The following is a 19,154-nucleotide window of genomic DNA, read 5'->3' as shown; positions in this document are numbered from 1 at the left end:
AAAAGAAAAAAAAGAACAGGACCCAGGTTTTATTCCCAGCACCCACATGGCAGCTCACACCTGTCTATAACTCCAGTCCCAGGGGATCTGATGTGTGATCCTCTGACCTCAGAGAGCATCAGGCATGCATATACATACATGCAGGCAAACCTCTCATACACATAAAATAAATAAATAACTGGGTGTGGCAGCATATGTCTTTAATCCAGCATTCTGGAGGCAGAGGCAGGCAGATCTGTGAGTTTGAGGTCAGCTTGGTCTACATAGTGAATTCCAGGACAGCCAAGACTACATAGTGAGATGCTGCCTCAAAAATTATTGTGTATGTCTAACAAAAATTGGCGTTTTTAAAATTATTTTTGAATGTGACATTCGGGAGCATTAATTACACTTGCAGTGCTTAGTCACTGATACTATGTATTTTCTCAACTTTCTTTTATTGTCCCAAACAGAAACTGTATCCTTAAAATAATACCTATTATACTCTATTATCCCGGGTGTAGAATGGCTCAATGGTTATGAGCAATGGCTGCTCTTCCAAAGGACCCGGGTTCAATTTCCAGCATCAACATGGCAGCTTACAACTGCCCGTAACTCCAAGATCTGATGCCTTTAGTCATACATGTAGGCAAAACACCAATGCACATAAAATAAACTATCTAGTATTCTGAACTTCCCAGCCTCTGGTAATGTCTGTTGTACTTTCTCCGTAAATTGCATAGTCTAGCTACCACATAGGAGTTATACCACATATGAGTTATATGTCCTGTGTCTGGGTCATATCACTTAGCATAACTGTTGTCTATTTTGGTTGTGAGCTCTAACCTTTAAGGGCCAAGTTATCCCTCGAGCCTGAGGCCTTATATCTTGAAATGTATTCTTCTATGTGCTTATTGATTGGTTGTTTTAGGGTTTTTGAAACAAGGTCTTGCTATGATCCAGGAGTGCGGCCTGAAACTGCCTGTGATCAACATGCTGGCCTCAAACTCAAGAGATTCACTTGTCTCTGCTTCCCAGGCAGTGGAGTGAAAGAGGATAGCAGCATGTCCTTGTTCTCTATTTTAATAATTCTTTCTCTTTCCTTTATTTCTGAAGTGCATGGATGGTTTAGTGCACCGTGTACATGCAGTGCCTAAGATAGCCAGAAGAGGGCATCAGATCCCCCCTGAGACTGGGGTTCCAGAGCCACACTATGCAGGGCCTGGGAATGGAAACCTGGGTTCTTGGGAAGGGTAGCCAGCGCCCTTTACTGCCACACCATGTCTCTAACAGCCTTCTTATTTTTACAGCATCCTTGTTTGTGAGACAAGGTCTCACATAGATCAGACTGGCCTCAAGTTTAAGATGTAGTACAGGCTGGTCTGCAGCTCCTGATCCCTCTTTCCTTTGCCTTCCAAGTGCGGAGTTTACCGGTGATTTCGTTTACCCAGCTCTCTACTTTTTGTCTAACGTGAGAACACGTGTCATGACCCACATGTACACCATGGCTGTCAGAAGACAACACCGTGGAATTGGTTCTCTACTTCTTCTTTTAAGTGAATTCAAAGAATTGAACTCCAAATGGTCAGGTTTGTGCCAAGTGCTTTTACCATTGTACTGAGCCATTATCACCCGCCCACTGGGGTTCTGAGACAAAATCTCAACTCACACTATAGCACAACCTAACCTAGAACTTCCTCCTGCTTCAACCTTGGGAGTGCTTGGCAGAACGTCCCTTACTATTCCTGCTGCAGCCTCCTAAGCACTGGGTTTCTTCTCATGAAGAGAAGATGCTGTAACCGGGACTGTGCACTCACAGGGACCAGCCTGGTGGTGATGTTAAGGACCAAGTCTGATGCTTGTCCTGTTGATCAGTAAAAGATTCCTCCCAGCCTTCAAGTGATGAGACAGATGTGTCATTCCAGTCCTCAAGAGGCAGAGGATCCAGCTTGGACTATTTGAGACTTTGTCTTAAAAAAAAAATAATAAAGAGGCTACATATGTGTGCTTATCTACATTTACATGCCCCACAATACCAAACTAATGTGCTTACCTAGGCTGCCCTTAACTTGCAAACTGCCCTGCCTGCCCCCAATGGTATTCCAGACATGGTGGCAATGCTTGCTCCCACCTGCACTGGTTTTGTTTTTGTCTTTGTTGTGTCCGTGCGAGCTTGAATACCTTTTATTCAATATGTCACATACTTTATCAGCAAGCCTGCAAGGCTGGGGACATGGCTGAGTGTTGGAGGGCTAGCTGGGTCTCCAACTCCAGCCCTGTAAGGAAGAGTAAGTATCTCTCTCTGCACATGGCATTCCGGCGTGGCACGCTTACAGGCTGCCTGTCTGCAGAAGGTACTGCCTCTCCGACCAGCGAATGTCGAGGAAACGGGCATACAGAGCAATACGGCCAGGGAAATCAACGAGGCGAAAGCACAGCAGTTCAGCTGATCCACAGCAAGCTCTTTGCTTTTGCTTATAGGTGGTTTCCCTCTAGGCTCTCCTTCTATCTAAAAATTCTCTATTTGTCCCTCTGAAATCTGTTCTATTTTTTTCTAGAATTGTGATTTCTCCTGACCCACAGGGGTCCATGTTCATTGCACCATCAAAAACAAGAACGGGAGACTAGATGCCAAAGTTAAAAGCGCATCAAACACGCCTAGCATTTATTATTTTAGTCAAACCTACAGACCCCTCAGTAAACCCTCCTTGGGGCCTGGCCCCAGCAACTTAAAGCTGAAGACCTTGGGTGTAGGTGGCAGGGACAGGACTAGGTGGGGACTGGCTCTGAAACAGGGGTAGTCTCTCAAATGGAGAACGGTGTGGATGGGACAGAGGTCAGGGTTGACTTAGGGTCTGAGTGGGTGGGTTCAATAAAAAATTCACAAACAAAAGAGGGATGCATTACACCTTTGCCACCATTCCTCCGGGGCCCTGCCTTCAAGGGAGACTTCTATGTTTCCCTGGGCTGGTAAAGAGCCGGGACATGCCCTTTCTTTACCATTTTCTACAAGGTAAAGGGAAGTACTGGGGTGCCTAGACTGGGTCCACACTAATCCCTTTTATCTCCCAAAACTGCCCTTCAAGGCAGAAAAGGCAAGGTCGTCCCAAGGGTGAGGACCGAAGTTACACTTGATCTAGGTCAAAGTCTGTTCCCTCCCCCAAGAATAAGGTCAGCACAGAGCCCTCACAGGTCAGGTCCCAGGCTGGTCCTAGGTTAAGGCAGGGAGCTAAGGAACTGATCCTCCCTGCCGAATGGAATGCTTGCATGGTGTCCTGCTAAGGGTCAGGGTTAGGACTGGGGCCTCTACATGGGAGATCAGAGCCTAGTAATTCCTCCATACCTGTAATATCTGTGCTGAGCTTTTCCTATAGAGAAGGGATGGGTCCCAGGGGAACGGGCTGGATCACACCCTTACTTCTGTTCCTTGCCAGAACAAGTCAGGGGTCATAAGGAAGAGATAAGGATTAACCCTCCAGGGGTGGGACACTCTTATTTTTCTTCTTCCAGTGCCAGGAAAAGTTGAACTGGCAATTCCCAGAGAAGGAATGGAGTAGCATCCTGGCATCTCCTTTCCTTCAGAGACCTGTTTATAAGGGTCCCTAGTGGCCAGGGGCATACCCTTATCCTGCCTCCTTCTATCACCGAGGCAGGAGGAGGACCAGGGCTGAGGGATAAGGCTATGATGCTCAAGTGATGAACTGTGATTTCCCAGCTCTCTCCTGCCTTCTCCCCGACGAATGGAAAGGGGGCAGGGCCTCACCTGATTCCTCCTCCTTGCCTATTACAGGGTTGGGGCCTGATCGCAACTCCTCTTCCCCCAGATTTCCTGGACAGGACAGTCTCACAGGAGGGTAGGGAAAAAAAGGCAGGGTCTCATCCAGGGGGAGGAGTGAGGCCTGATCAGGACTCCTCTTCCATGCTGAAGCTGCTACGGCGGCTGCTGGCCTTGGAAACAGCCGGGGATACTGAAGAAAGCAGGGGGTCAGAAGCAGCCCGCAGTGGGGACAGGGCACCCCCTGACAGTCCTCCCACCATCCCCTCCTCCTCCATCAGAATGTCCTCTAGCCCTAGGTGGAAGGGGTCCCCCAGGTCTCCCAAGTGGTCGCTGGGAAAGTGTAGGTCCAGAAGGGCATCCGAAGGTGGTGCTGGAGGCTGTTGTGGAGGAGCGTTCTGGGCAGGTCCTCCTGATACATGAAACGTTGTGCTAGGCCTGCCCTCCTCCTCAATGTCCAGCTGTTCTGGCTTGAGGCTGTCAGAGACCGAACTCGTGGTTAGGGAGAGCAGTCCTGGGTTGGGAGGGACCGGCAGACCATGGATCTGGGCCTGCAGTTCTAGCTCCTGTAAAAACGAAGGGGTGGGTACAAAGTAAGATGGGGTGCAAAGCCCCTCACAGTGTCTTCATTGAAAGGCCAGCCTACTAGGTTCCAATGCATCCTCTAGCCCTCCCTACTTGCCAATTTTTATGCTTAGTCTCTGAGCCCCAGAGTCCATATGGCTGTTTTTGGAAATTAACTGAGTTAAAGCTCTTATTACAGCACAAGTCAACATATATGTGACACACATTAGACTACTATTTGGAGAATCTCTTTGCTCCCCCTCCACCCCCACCCCCCCACCTTAGACAGGGTTTCTCTGTGTATCCCTGTCTGGCCTTGAACTCAAGAGATCTGCCTTCCCCCGCCACCCTGGAATTAAAGGCATGTGCTACCATGCCCAGATGAGACTCTTTTATTTTTTTAATATTTATTTTTGTTGTGTATTGGTGTTTTGCCTGCACATACATGCATCATGGGTACAATGCCTGTGGAGGCCAGAAGAGGGCGTCAGAACCCCTGGAACTGGAGTTACAGACAGTTGGTTTTTTTTTTTTAAGTGCTCTGGAAGACCACCCAGTGAGCCATGAAACCATCTGTTTCTTACTTCTAATTTTTAAAGGCAGAGTCTGGCCTTGGCCCTTGAACCCACAGATCCCCCAGCATCTGCCTCCTGAATGGTGGGATGAAAGGCATAGCAGAAAAGCACCATGCCAGGTATCCTAACTATTCTTGGAAATGGTGTGCTAATTATTTATCTCATCATCATTTGAATTGGGTTGCCTAAAGGGAAAACCGGTCAGCGCTTTGCCTGCCTCTACCTGCAGAAGTGCCAGTCACCCTCCCAATTTTCTCCCCTCAAACCTGAATCCGGAGCTGCAGGCTTCGGTTGGCTTGTTCCAGGGACCGCTGCCGGCTCTCCAGGTCTTTGGAGCGTTGCTGTTCCTTCTGTAATTTGCGGATGTAATCCACAGATGCCTTCAGGATGGTGCCCTTGTTCCAGCGCATCTCCCTGTGGGGCCGAGAAGAGGGAAAGATCGAATGCTGCACACGTGACTCTCTCAGGGGTGATTGTACCACGCAGATCTGAGGTAAATCAAAGGGTTAGAGTGCTTTCAATAAACCCTACGCTTGCAATCATCCAGTGGTGGCCATTATAGCCCCAAACCTGGAAGCCCTCTTGACCCTTTTTGGCTCCTTTCCTCCATGACAGCCAAGGCTGGCCTCTCAAGTGTTAACATAGGAAACTATTTTCATCTCAAGCCCTGTACTCCGATACAACCCTGCACCTAGAGTGCGTTCCCTCCACCACATGGCCTCCTCAATCTTGCCCGTTCCTGTTCTGGGCTGGGAATGAACGGAGGGCCTTGTACGTGGTAGGCAAGCACTGTGCTTAGCTACATACAGAGCTCCGTTTTTTCAGCTCTCGATTCAAGTGTGCCCTTGCTAGCTGAGGCCTGTTCAACCCTACTCTGCTTGCTGCAGCCACTGTCACCATCACACCATCCACTCATCTTCCTTCTGCTTGCCTGTATGTGTATGCACCAATAGCACCTGCCCTGCCTGATGCCCCTGGAGGCCAGAGAAGGGTATCAGATGCCTTGAAACTAGAACTAAACCCGGGTCTTCCTAACTGCTGAGTGTGCTCTTCAGTTCCCCTGTGTCCTTTTGTTTTGAGGCTGTCCTCAAACTCTAGATCCTCCTGCCTCAGACTGCTGAGCGCTGGGCTAATAGGCATACACCACCATGGCCGGTTCCCTTCTGTTCCACAACCCTCATTAGAAACGAATGTCATGGATTTTGTCTTAACTGTGTTGTCTCAATTAAAGGCATCAGATCCAAAGGACAACAGTATTTTTCATTTTGTTCCCTCTGGTGTCCTCAGAGCCTAGCACAGTACCTGGTACAAAGCAAAGGGCTAATAACTAAACCTGACTACCCAAAAGAAGTACAAAATGAACAGAACACTTGTGTTTATGTTCCACAAGGTACAGATAGGCCAGACGAACTTAACACTGTGGATTCAAAGTCGGAAGGTCTACAGTCCCCCAGCTAAGAAAGACAGAGAGCTCTTTTGGGGGTGGGGAAGTATTGTTTTTTTGATGCAGAGTCTCACTCTGTAGCCCAGGATAGCCTAGAGTTTACTATATAGCCCAGGCTGGTCTTGAACTCATGGCAATCCTCCTGCCCCAGCCTCCCCAAAGCTGGGAGTACAGGTATGAGTCTCAACCTCCGGCTCAGAGAAGTTTTGTCTGGGCAAGACTACATGGCAGACACACCAAGGAACAACTTTCCTGGTCCAGGATGCTCCTTCCACCTCCCATTGGCCTGGGGTCCCCAGCCCAGACTCACGGATCATTGGACTTGGGGATGAGGGTGCCCAGCTCTTTGATCCTATCGTTAATGTTGAATCGCCTGCGTCGTTCAACTTTCAAGAGAGGGGGAGAAAAAGAAAGAGTAGGAAAGAGTCATCAATGGGTGAAGGAAGGGAGAGGATCAGGGGTGCTGGGAGGCTCCCCATGGAAGGTGGCCCTTGAAGCAAGGAGCACGGCAGGGCTGTGTGGCGGGTGGGCAAGTGCGCCTGCTCTGCGGCTTACTTAGGTTGTGATTGTCTTTCTTCTGTCGCTCCTTCAAAAGGGCCTTTGCCTCGGTTTCTGGAAGAGAGTGAGGGTGGATATCAGGGCTTCTGGATATAGGAAGCAGAGTCACTGCAGATGCAGAGGTAGGGGCTAGTGGGAGAGGGACAGAAGCGGAGATGGGATCTTGCTTTCTCATCCAGGCTGGCCTTGAACACCTGACTTAAGCCATCCTCCTTGACAGTCTCCAAATTAGCTGTAACTACACAGTTTGGCCTCAGAGCCAGACTTGGGAGTGATTTCTTTAAAAACTAGATTTATTTTTATTTTGTTTATGGATGTTTTGCCTTCATGTGCGAATGCACACCATGTGCATGTCTGGCACCCAAGGAACTCAGAAGAGGGCAGTGGATCCCCTGGAACTTGAGTTACAGATGGTTGAGAGCCATGATGTGAATGCTGGGAATTGAACCCAGGACTTCTGGAAGAACAGCCAGTGCTCTTAACCTCTGAGCCATCTCTCCAGCCCTGTTGTCGTCTTCTTTTTCTTCTTCTTTTGATGTTTCTGTTTCTCCTCTTTCTTCTTCTCCTCTTTTTCTTCTTCTTCTTTTTTTAAGACAGGGCCTCAATACGTAGCCCATACTGATACTGTCTTCCAAGTGCTGGGACCACAATCATGCACCACCATACTGTTGTTGACTGTTTTAAAAGATGTCTTGAGCCAGGCATGGTAGTTCATGCCTATAATCCAAGCATTGTAAGGAGAGGCAGGAAGATTGCTCCAAGTTCAATGCCAGCCTGGGCTATATAGGGAGTTCCAGAGCTGGGCATTTGTACATAGCTCTGTAGTTTCAGCACTTGGGAGGCCCCAGCAAGAGGGCTGTTGGGAATTTGAGGTCAGCCTAGGCTATAGAGTGAAGCTATGTCTCAAAAAATAAATAAATAAGTAAAACGTCTCTCTTGGCTACTTTTTAAAATGAAACTGGAGTGGCACAGGCCTTCTGTTACACCCAAGATAAGAGGTAGTCAAAGAAAACAAGGTGAAAGTCAGACCAAGAGCCATGAGATAAAAACAACAAAACAAAACAAAACAAAACAAAAAAAAAAAGGAAAGCAACTGCCTTTGCTTCTCTGGGGTGCTTGGGATAGAAGCACCACAGTAGAGTCTAACAGACTCTAAGCTACCCTCCCAGCCCCAGCCCCAGCCCCAGCCCCAACCCGTTTCTGAAAAGTTCAAACCCCTTCCCTAGAACTAGACCTAGCTCCAGCTCTGGTTGTGACAGGGCAGGACAGGGTGGGATAAAGGGCCAAGTCCCTGACACTTACCGGAGATCTCACGTTTGATGTTAGGCAGCTCAGCTGGACAGGAATTGCTGACGGTGATAGCTGGGGTAGCCACTCCCTGACTGCTGTACACATCAAGTAGATTTCCAGACACAGGCAGCTGTAGACAGCATAGGAATAGAAGAGCCTCCTCAAATTCAGGCTCCTGACCCTCACATATTAAAAGCTAGCACCCCCTAATGTCAAGTCTGGGGAATTCTAGGGCATTTTTTTTCCCTTCAGGGAAGTTTCACATGGTACTTAACAGTAGGAACAGAACCAAATGAACTTTCCCTTATTTGTGGGAACTGAGTGGGGGGGATCGCCCACTCAGTCCCTCTGAAGCCCAAACTCTGAGAAGAAATATGCTGCAAAAATCCTAATCGTCAGGTTCTCTGTCCATTCTGATCTCGCATTCCAGGCCATTAGCTGCTTCCAGCCTAGCCTTCCGAACCAGCATTCTTGGAACACTCCAACTCAAATCTTTTCAGACCTTGGTAAATTATGATGGCAACACACCATCCAAACTTTGGCTTTCTGGAGAGTTCCAACCTAATCCCCAGCCTTAAGTGTGATTCCTACTTTAAAAACCATGAGCTCTCTCTTTTTTTTTTTAAAGATTCATTTATTTTTATTATATATAAGTACACTGTAGCTGTCTTCAGACACTCCAGAAGAGGGAGTCAGATCTCATTACAGATGGTTGTGAACCACCATGTGGTTGCTGGGATTTGAACTTTGGACCTTCGGAAGAGCAGTCGGGTGCTCTTACCCACTGAGCCATCTCACCAGCCCAAAAACCATGAGCTCTTATCGGTCACTTAGCAAGGTCTTGACTCTAGGTCTACCCACACATTCTGGTGGCTCAGATTCTCCAGTCTAACTCTCTCCCAGCGGCTGCTGCTTTTCTACCAGCCTAGTTTTTGTCTCACACTCTTCCTATCCTAGACACAGTCTTGGTGCAATACATTCATCCGGAAGTGCACCCGGTCCTCTCCTTTGACAAGCTGCCAGATACTGCAATCCCTCAGAAACTCTAGTTGTGTCCAAACCCGTGAAAAGTTACGATGAAGTGGATCTTTTTGTGTGTGTGGCACTGAGGACAAAACCTAGGACCTCACCCACGCAAGGCAAGCACTCTGCTCCGCTACATCCCCAGCCCCAAACTACTACCATTTTTATACAAGGTTCCATCCTCTTGGGATGTTGGGAAAAGCTGTGAGAGAACTTGCCAAAGCAAGTGATGAGGGTTCTCTGAATGGCCCAGAATCAGACTGTTAGAACAGCAAGCAGATCTCTTGCTCTGGAAAGTCACAGCCATTTTTCTTTACAAGGTTTGAGCCTCTTAGCCCAATTCATTGCAAGGGACCTGGCACATTCCAAACAGTTCAAGGTCCAACCACTTGTTATATATAACTCAAGCTTTTTGGTTCCAGTCACTACATGGCAGTACCTGAATCTCTTGGGATATTGGAACTGCTACATTATTTCCACTTCTGGTACTTAGTAGAGCACAGGTCAAGTGCCCAGATTAATAGTATGTCTATAAACTCCACACATATATATCTCCTTAAGTCTACCAGGGCCACCTCTCTATGAAGTCTAACAGAGGCCCATTCTCAATATAGGCCCTTCTCTCTTAGTCCGATGCATGGCAAGGATCGCTCATATACACACAGCCAATGCGGTTGTGGTCTTAGTGACAGACGAATGCCATAATTTTCAGACCACCTCCCTTCTTAGGGCCTCACCGTGCTGGGGAGCTGCAGCCCTGCAGTGCCTCCTGGAAGATAGCTGAGCATCTCATCGTTGTAACTGGACTCCAGGCTGATGATCTCATCAATGACATCATCAATCTGGGGGAAAAAGTAAATACTGTACAGGGTTAGAAGAACTGGGAGGGGAGGCTGGGGGTAGGAGTAGCTTAATGGTAGAGTGCTGGCCTGACACGGGCAAGGCCCTAGGTTCTATCCCAGCATCTCAGGCATTCACACACATGCAAACAAAACAATAATAAAGCAACTGGACCAAGGGCATAAAGGGAGGTTATCTACAGCCTCTTACCTCCTTTTCTGAGCTGGACCCAATGGTGAGCAGCGCCATGGGGCTGTTAGGAGCACTGCCTGTAGGACCGGTGGCATGAGCAGTTTCAGGGGCAGGAAGTGGCTGGGCACTGGAAGGCCCTGGTGGTGGGGTGAGAGCCTGGGAAGCCAGCTTGGGCCCAAGTGTGGTAGACAAGTACTGTTTGACCTGCTGCCGGCGAGCTTGCTGCAGGTGGTAGCGTGTAGGGTTCTCTAGGTGGGTCTGAACCTGCGAGATAAAAGGCCGTGGGGAAGGAAAGAAGGCACAAAAGAGCTCAAAGAAGGACCTCTGAGCCCCAGCTTGGAACTCAACTATTTTTAGGCTCATGTGGACCAACGGGGCCTGGAATTTTTGAACATTGCAGAAATATTAGATCTCCCCAAGACCCCAAACTTCTTTTTCCAGAAATCCTTTACAGCCTCCAAAATCTTTCCAGGGCTGATAAGTTCCGTCAGTTTCTAGATCACCTTGTCAGAATCCTCAGGGCTCCCTGCTACATCTCAGACACCACCCAACAGAACCACGAACTATAACACCAATGCCTTCCCTAGACATCCCAATAGGCAAAATATTCATCACAGGTACAGAAGCAAGCCTAAGAAACCATAAACACCCAGGGCACAACAGCAGACCATTTAAACACAATCATGAATTGTCCTTAGAACCACACAGATCCTGTCCAAAAGCCATGAGGACCCTGGGTAACCTCTTAGCTCCTATGAGTCACTGGGTCCCAGAGCTTCTGGATCTGTCCTTACCTTGAGTACCTCCCTGGGCACCTGAGCAGGGGGTGGACGACTCAGTGTGTGGCCACCAGCAGACACGCCAATCACAGAGATGGCTGGTGAGGCGGGCGCAGGGCTGGGGAAGGGAGCGGCCGCTGCCTGTTCCCGCCGCTCACGCCTCTCCTGTTCCTGAGCCTGGGCCCTCATAAGCTGCTGACGCAGCAAGACCCGTGATGAAGAAGATGACATGGCAGGGGTCCGGGAGCCCCCTGCAGAAGACGACGCAGAGAGTGTAGCTGGGGTGGTCGGTGTGGCCTGCAGTGATATTGGGAGGCTGTAGAATGGGAGATATGGGGCCATAGGTAAGCTACAAGTCTCTTTCCAAGCCTAAGGGTCATAGTGTCCTGGACTACATCCAGAAGCAGTTTTGTTCTCAGTGTTCCGAGACCATAATGTGTGGGTAGGAGACAGAGGTACCAGGTCTGGATGTGGGGCCTCAGGAGACGCTGGGACCAGACACAGTTCCATCACTCAAAGGTCACAGTCTGGCCAACTCCTCGAGAGGAAATAAGATTGTAGCCTTTGGCCTTATTGGTGAAGCCTCTGAGCAGGTTCACGGAGTGACTAGATACTGGCCTCTGAGAAGAAGTTTTTCTTACTAAAAACCTGAGCTCAGGTGGAACCAAAGCTGCACTGTGAAACACAGAACGTTGCTAAGCCTAATCTGGAGCTCCTGGAAGTGGGCATCAGGCTCCAAAGGAGCCCCAGACTCCATTTCCTCCCTGCCCAGGGCTCTGCTGCCAGGAGCTAGTCAGTCTAGAAAATCTCGGAGGTTTCACAATCCTCTCTTCCTGCCCCTCTTCCAGGTCCCCTCCCGTCTCTCAGAGCCCAGGCCGATGACTCAGCACATTTAGGCTTCCACCCACTAGCCTGGACGCTCTAGAGGCCCGGGAGGGTGGGTTTACCAGGTACAAAGAGGGCTGAGCAGGGGCTGCATGGCCCCACCCACCGGAGGGCGGGCGTTTAGGAAGGCCACGCCTATCCAAGTAGTCAGGTTTGCGAGATCAGTTCGTGAATTCTAGTAGGGAGATAAGGCAGGGTAAGGCATGGCCAGAGACATGTCCACCTGCTGGCCTTCTCCGTGCCTATAATTTCAGCACGGGGAAAATATAGGCTACGGAGGAGGGAAGAATGGGTTTGGGTGGGCTCCGAGGGTCCCTGGCCATGGAGTAGTAAGGAGAAAGACTGGGAGAGCAGGATCAGTTCGGCCAGTCGTACCTGGAGCGGAGGGATAGGGGTTGGCTTTTGAGCTCGTAGAAGCTGTCAGGATCGAGGATGTTTTCTAACTCGATGTCAGCAACAATCCCGGATTCCGGAAGCAAAGAATTCAGGCTGAGGGTGGGAGGGAGGAAGGAGTGGTGATCAGTGACTGCCGGGAGCTCTAAATACCCTCCCTTCCCCAGATACACGAAGCGGGCTCATATCCAGAAGGGCACTGCCTGAAGTCCCTTATCCTTTGCCTCTCCCTACCCCATACTGCTTCCTACCCACAGGCCCTTAAGGGTCAGAACAATAGAAAGGCCTGGACCCCAACTCCCTCGCTTGAACCATCACAACAACTAGGGAGGGGGGGGGGCGACACCAGAGGACTTTGAGATAACAATTCACTTTGAATAAGGATTCCCGGCTGCTTAGCATTCAGAGTTCTCCCAGCCCCCACACCCCCTACTGTTTTGCCCATAGCTGAAAGTGAACCCATGTCTGTACACACGCACACTACAGCGGTACCCATCAGCCCAACACTCCATTGTAACACCAACTGAATGCATCACAAAGAGATCTGGGCTTCCAGGTTCACTTTGCATTAAGAGTTACCACTTTTCTTCCAGCCCCAGGCAGAGTTCTTAGGCCGCTCCAGCCCAGCCAAATATAAGAAGGGAACTAGGAAAGGGTCCCCTCACTCTTCCAGGGAGCAGCTTCAAAAGACTCTTGAGTGCACAAGCTGCCTTGCAGGACGAGCATCTTTCTTACCTAGGAGAAACTACCCAACCTCCTACTACTACTACTTTGTAGAGAGATCAAAACACACACCCGTTTTCAGTAACAACATCCACCTGCACACAAAACAAGCCATACCTCACATGAAGGAAGAAGGCTGAGGTCGATCTAGCCTACATGCGGAGCCTCCATCTCAAATTATAAAAACAAACAAACAACCAAAAAAACCCATAGGAGCTAGGACTTGCACTAGAGCAACAAAGCAATATTCATCCCTCCTTTCAACTGTGCCCATTACTGCGATGATCAAGGCTGTTATAAGCAATCCACGATAGTTGTCCTCAGTCCTCCCTGTTTGGGAGAAAGGACCCTAGTGTCCTGGCAAAACACAGCAGGAGGGTGAATATACATCCTTACTAGATGTGGATAGCTCCGTGGTACGGCTCTTGTCTAGCAAGTGCGAAGCCCTGGGTTCCACCCACCGCATCCCCAAATAATATGCACCTTGAATTCAGTCAAGTTTAGAATCCACTAAGCTTGTGACTCCGCTCAGTACAAAGTCTCTCCCCTCCCCAGCGATGGTCTTCCTTCCTCTCCTTGCGCACAGATGGGGCTCTAAAGCCACCCAGGAAGTCGGGAAGAGGAAGCTCCGAGAGTAGCTGAGTTCAGCACAATCCCAGGCAGAGAGGAGGCAGCCCCCTCCCATACTCACACATACCACGGCACGTAAGTTGAAAAAGATGGGGGCTGGAGAGGGCAGGGCTATGGACAAGGAAGGCCTGGAGCTTCAAAGCAAGACTGATGGAGGTGAGAGGAGCCGAAAAGGAGAGACTGAGGAACCACCCAGACGGGAATGGTGCAATCGGTACTCACTCCAGCTCTAGAGACTGATTCAAGATTACACCCGGGAACTGAGAGACCGGCTGGGAGGGCGAAATAAAAGGAAGAGGGGGTGTGTGGGTAGGGAGTGGGCAGGGCCCGCTTGGCTGCAAGGCTAGGGCGAGTGGCAACAGAAACAAGACCCTCCTCTGGGCTTCCATATAAGGCTCTAGGCCTCCCCCACCCCACCCCCCACGCCTAAAAAGTGAACTGTATCTTTCCAGTCTGCCCTGCCGCATCACAATTTTAGCACCCATTGGATAAGACAAGAGGGGTTTCCACTATCTCGGCCTTTCTGTACAGACGCCAGCTGAGCGGGATAGCAACAGTAAACCGATTGGGCCCAGCAAGTTGCTTTGCTCGATTATTCACACACACTCCCGGCAGATCGGAGACCTCCCCCTAACTCCTCTAGACTCGTGCTATTCCCAAAAACACAGCACCGGCTACTGGGAATCACTAGGTGCCCCAAATAACACCTCTGCCTCCCTGGATTTTTCCCACACACACACACACACACACACACACACACTAAAAGGGGGAGGGGGAAAATCCCAGGATTTCCTTAAAATCAGTGCCTCACCTGACAGTATGCCCTCACATTCATCCCTCCGCGACCGACTCAACAATCCCCAATTCAGCTTTTAATCAGTTTCCAAGTTCAACTACAGCAAACCAGTTTCTGTATACTCCACGATCTGCCCTGCTAGACCCAGCAAAGACCCCCCCCCCAAATATGACTCTGTCCTCCTCACGCACTCCCACTACTCCTGTAAGCTTCTATCCAAGCAGATCGGTACCAGATTTCTGAGGCGCCCACCCAAGATGGGCACTCCGACGTCCTTCAAGCCTAGGCCAAGAGTCTCCAATCCCAGTCGAGGACCCCCCGTGTCCTGAAATGAGTCCCCGGGGAACCTCAGTTGTCACTCCCGGCCCCAGAAGTGGCCCCGCACCTGAGCAGCTGGGCCGACTCAGCTGGCCTGCGCTCTTCCAACAGCAGGAACACGGCTCGAGGGCCCTCCGCGCTGGCCTCTACGGCGTCCCGAGCTGGCTCGGCTGCATGAGACATGACGCCCGGCTCCGGGCGAGCCCTGCCAGGCCGGTCGGGCCTTGGCCCGGTCCCCCTAACAAAATAAGAGTCCCCCTCCCCCTGTTTGCCGCTGCCTCCTCCGTTAAGCCATGGAGCTAGCACTGCGTGGGCGGGCGGCGTCGGGAAGATGGGATGGGCCGTGAGTCATCACCCGCCCTGAACGGACCGACACCCCCCAACCTAACCCCGAACGACCGCTCGCCTCCCTCTCGTCCTCTTCCCCCTCCTCCTTGGGCTGGGGAAACTCCACAGGAAGTGACCACACTGGGGATGGAAGTCTGGTTGGGCCATACCTCCTGAGCAAGGCAGCCAGTTGCAGCAGGGAGATTGGAGAGCCCGCCCTAAGCCACGACTTCGAGCGGTAGGGAACACCGGCTTTGGCCCGCCCTTCGGAAAAGGGCCTTTAGGCCACGCCCCGGGAGGCGGAAGCAAATAGGAGAGGAGTGATTTGGTTGAGCCACGCCTTCATTTTTACGTAGCTTCCTGAGCCACACCCCCTCCCTCAAATTATCCACACCATTCTCATGCCCCCCAGCCCCAATCCCCATCCCCAGCAAGATATTAAGCTGAGTCTTGGGTTTTCTGCGCCTGCGTGGAAAGTCTCCACGCCAAGGGTTTTTTTTTTTAGCGGAACCATGCCGGCTCTTAGCCCTGGATCATCCCAGCCCGCACCCCAACTTCTCGGTACCCATGCCTTCTCAAGCCACTTTGAGTGAGGCAACGACATTCCTTGAAGGTGGTGCTGAAATCCTGCCCTTTTGTTGCCCACAGTCTAGCCATGGAGCTGGTCTTCCAGAAAGAGCTCAGCCTATTTTGTTGTTATCTAAAGTATTTATTGTCCTTTGATCATTGTACTACTCAATAGATGGTTAATGAAGCTTTTGACAGATGGATGAATGAGTGGACAGAAGGTAATTAGATCTGGTTTCCAGAGAATGACTTCTAGAATCAAAATGAACTATTTGAATAATGCAGAAGATCTGCTCCACCGCTTTGCGCCTCCACGTTCCTGCCCTGTCAAATGGGGCCATAAACTGTGTTGGCAAAGTTATGAGGATAAGAGATATATAAATAATGAAAAAGGCAGGCCAGCTGTTTTGCATACAAGAAATTTCCCAACCTTAATCGATTTGCTCACTTGTTTGCTTGATCAATCATTTAGGAGGAGCCTGTGTGTGGCAGATAAATGCAGGGTGATGCAGACACAGAAGTTCCACTGACACCAACAGGTACACATAGCTCATAAAACACCAGAACCCACCACTTCTCCCATCCTACTTCCCAGCATCCCGAGACCATCAGTTGGAGCAGGAGAAAATTTACGACAGCGGGTATGGGAGTATGGTGGGACAACTCTGTCATCACAGGAGGAGGGACGTGAACAGCAGAGAATTTGTTGGTCCAGATCATCCTTAGCTACACAGTGAGTTGCAGAATGGTCTGAGATACAAGTACTCCTGGAAGAAAAAGCAAGGATGCTCACCGGGCTTGCAGTTGGCACTAGAGCTAATCTCACTCCCTTGGCTTTGTAAATATGCACATTTCTGCACAGACATGACCACCTCACAATGGGGACCCTTTAAAGAAGAAAGGTTATAGTCTTAAGTTATTTTTGAAGGCTTTGTTTTGCTTCAAGACAAGAGCTACTTTTGTAGTTCCCACTGGCCTGGAACTCACTACAGAAAACCACATTGGCCTTGATTTCTCAGAAATCTCCCCTCTTCTAAACCCCCAACCCCCAGAGAAGGGATTGAAGGCTATCCACCACCAACATTATTCCAGGCTACTATTTTTTTTAAGATTTATTTATTTATTTTATTTATATGAGTACACTGCATCTGTCTTCAGATACCCGAGAAGAAGACATCAGGTCCCATTACAGATGGTTATGAGCCACCATGTGGTTGCTGGGATTTGAACTCAGGACCTCTGGAAGAGCAATCAGTGCCCTTAACTGCCGAGCCACCTCTCCAGTCCCTATTTTTTTTAAATATTTATGTATCCATCTAGGGTATGTGTGTGTGTGCCTGCCTGTATGTATGTGTACCACATGCATGTAAGAGCCTGCGGAGGTCGGAAGAGAGCACTGGGTACCCTGAAACTGGAGTTGCAGATGACTGTAAGTCTGCATGTGGACACTGGTGATCAGAACCCGGGTCCTCTAGGAGAGCAAATGCTGTTATCCTCTGATTGGTTTCTCAATCCTTTATTATTATTATTATTAATTATTATTCTGTTAGATACATTTTATGTGTATTAGTGTTTCCCCTGCACATGGGTATGTGTGCCCTGTCCATGCCTGGTCCTAGAATCTAGGTCCTCTGGAAGAGCAGAGGCTAATGTTCTTAACCATTGAGCCATCTTCTCTAGCCCCAAGAAGAGACATTGTAAAAAAAAAAAAAATGGGACAGAGTTTCTCTGTATAGCCCTGGCTGTCCTGAAACTTCCTTTGTAGACCAGGCTGGCCTCAAACTCAGAGATCCACCTGCCTCTGCTTCCCAAGTGCTGGGATTAAAGGTGTGTGCCACCACTGCCTGGCAACTATTGTAAGATTGTTTAAAATTCCTTTTAAAACATTTTTTCTTAAGATTTTCACATAGTTTGACAATTTTTCTTTTTATTTTGATACTTTGAAGCATTCTAACCGAATGTTCTATGGGTAAAATCCTTAAGCCAGGCATAGTCATGTATGTCTGTAATCCAAGCTCAGGAGGATAAGGTAGAAGAAACACAATTTGAGGTCAGCCAGGTTCATAGCAGTATCCTGTTTCAAAAATAAAATAGAAGGAGCTGGAGAGCTGCCTTGGCAGGTAAGATTATGTGTTGCTCTTGTAAAGGTCCTGGATTCAGTTCCCAGAATCCACATGGTGGCTCACTACCATTTGTAATTCTGGTTCCAAGAGATCTGTCTTCCAGCCTCAGTGGACATTAGGCACAGGTGGCCCACATACATATACACAGGCAAAACACTCTTACACATAAAATAAAATTAATAATAAAAATTAAAAAGAACATCTCTTATTCTTCCTTAAAAATATTACAATACAATGTGGTATGTGTGTGGGGGGAGAAGTTGAGACAAGATCACACTACATAGCTCTGGCTGTCCTAGAACTTGTCCTGGACAAGTGGAGAGTGTGCACTCCTTAGGGTTTCCACAGTGCTCTCCCACAACATTCAGAATCCTGTTCGGGGATAAATCTCACATCTCACATACAGTTTGAAAAAAGGAAAGGGCAGGGCAGTGGTGGCAGACTGAGGTGGAAGGATTGAGTGAGGTCAAGAGTATGGGTCTAGCCTAGGCAACATAGTCAAGACTTCATCTCAAAAAATAAATACGGGGGGGGGGAGCTGGAGAGATGGCTCAGCGGTTAAGAGCACTGACTGCTCTTCTGAAGGTCGTGAGTTCAATTCCCAGCAACTACATGGTGGCTCACAACCATCTGTAACAAGATCTGGGGCCCTCTTCTGGAGTGTCTGAAGACAGCTATAGTGTACTTACATATAATAAATAAATAAATAAATAAATAAATAAATAAATACACACAGAAGCTAGATGTGGTGGAGCACACTCATTCCAACCCTCAGAAGTCAGGAGTATGTGGACCCTCTGTGAGTTCTAAGTTAGCCTGGTCTACATAGTGAGTTCCAGAACAGACAGGGCTATGTAGAGAGACCCTGCCTCAAAAACAAACAAACAAACAAACAAACAAGAGCAAACAAAACACAAAGCATGGTCTGATGAATAGACACCATGGTGTAAAAAAAAAAAAAAAACCTTGCAACAAAATGAAACCAACTCTTTACAGATTAATTATTCTTTCACACACTCCAGTGTAACAAGCGCCGGCTTCATATACCTGTCCCAAGTGAGCCCATGGCAAGTGCTTTCCTGAGGCAAACCATGTATGATAATCTCTCACTCTCAACCTCCTCAACAGACCTCCTCGACAGCCCTCCTTGACAGGCCCTGTCCCCTTTCCCATCTGATGTAACAGGGGTTTCACTTGAGACAACTTGGGCCCAGTGGAAGGGAGATGTGGAATGCAGAGGCGGGGGGAGCAGTTGGAAGGTAAGCTTGAAGGTGTTTAGGGGTATGTACTGGCTATTTTTGTGTCAACTTGACACAGCTGGAGTTATCACAGAGAAAGGAGCTTCAGTTGAGGAAATGCCTCCATGAGATCCA

At 49.1% G+C, this 19,154-nt stretch overlaps 1 protein-coding gene across 6 annotated transcripts; it reads right to left on the bottom strand.

The window, feature by feature from the left end:
* Positions 1-2,608: 2,608 nt before the first annotated feature.
* Positions 2,609-15,241, bottom strand: Tfe3 (transcription factor binding to IGHM enhancer 3). Of its 6 annotated transcripts, none has more exons than XM_021153068.2 (10): positions 14,832-15,241; positions 12,280-12,393; positions 11,035-11,335; positions 10,259-10,504; positions 9,946-10,050; positions 8,198-8,315; positions 6,893-6,949; positions 6,648-6,723; positions 5,160-5,307; positions 2,609-4,320 (listed from the first exon to the last, which is right to left on the bottom strand). In XM_021153068.2, the coding sequence occupies exons 1-10, from the start codon at positions 14,945-14,947 to the stop codon at positions 3,883-3,885; spliced, it is 1,719 nt and encodes a 572-aa protein (XP_021008727.1). In that variant the 5' UTR covers positions 14,948-15,241; the 3' UTR covers positions 2,609-3,882. The 6 variants fall into 6 exon arrangements, with proteins under 6 accessions (XP_021008727.1, XP_021008729.1, XP_029329372.1 ...); XM_021153070.2 differs by having other exon boundaries at positions 11,035-11,316; XM_029473512.1 differs by lacking the exon at positions 14,832-15,241 and adding an exon at positions 13,873-13,977.
* Between the last annotated feature and the right edge of the window lie 3,913 nt (positions 15,242-19,154).

This window comes from Mus caroli, chromosome X (assembly GCF_900094665.2).
Source record: "Mus caroli chromosome X, CAROLI_EIJ_v1.1, whole genome shotgun sequence".
Classification (NCBI taxonomy): domain Eukaryota; kingdom Metazoa; phylum Chordata; class Mammalia; order Rodentia; family Muridae; genus Mus; species Mus caroli.
Note: the sequence above shows the minus strand (reverse complement) of the source record. Positions and strands in the feature narration are given on the sequence as shown.

Bases quoted from the DNA above. Each gene is read 5' to 3' on its own strand.
- Tfe3 (XM_021153068.2), bottom strand. From the start codon at position 14,947: ATGTCTCATGCAGCCGAGCCAGCTCGGGACGCCGTAGAGGCCAGCGCG. The intron at 8,316-9,945 runs GTGAGGCCCTAA...TGCTGTCTACAG, and splicing joins GGCTGCAGCTCCCCAGCACG to CTGCCTGTGTCTGGAAATCT. The intron at 5,308-6,647 runs GTGAGTCTGGGC...TCGGCCCCACAG, and splicing joins ATCCCCAAGTCCAATGATCC to GGAGATGCGCTGGAACAAGG.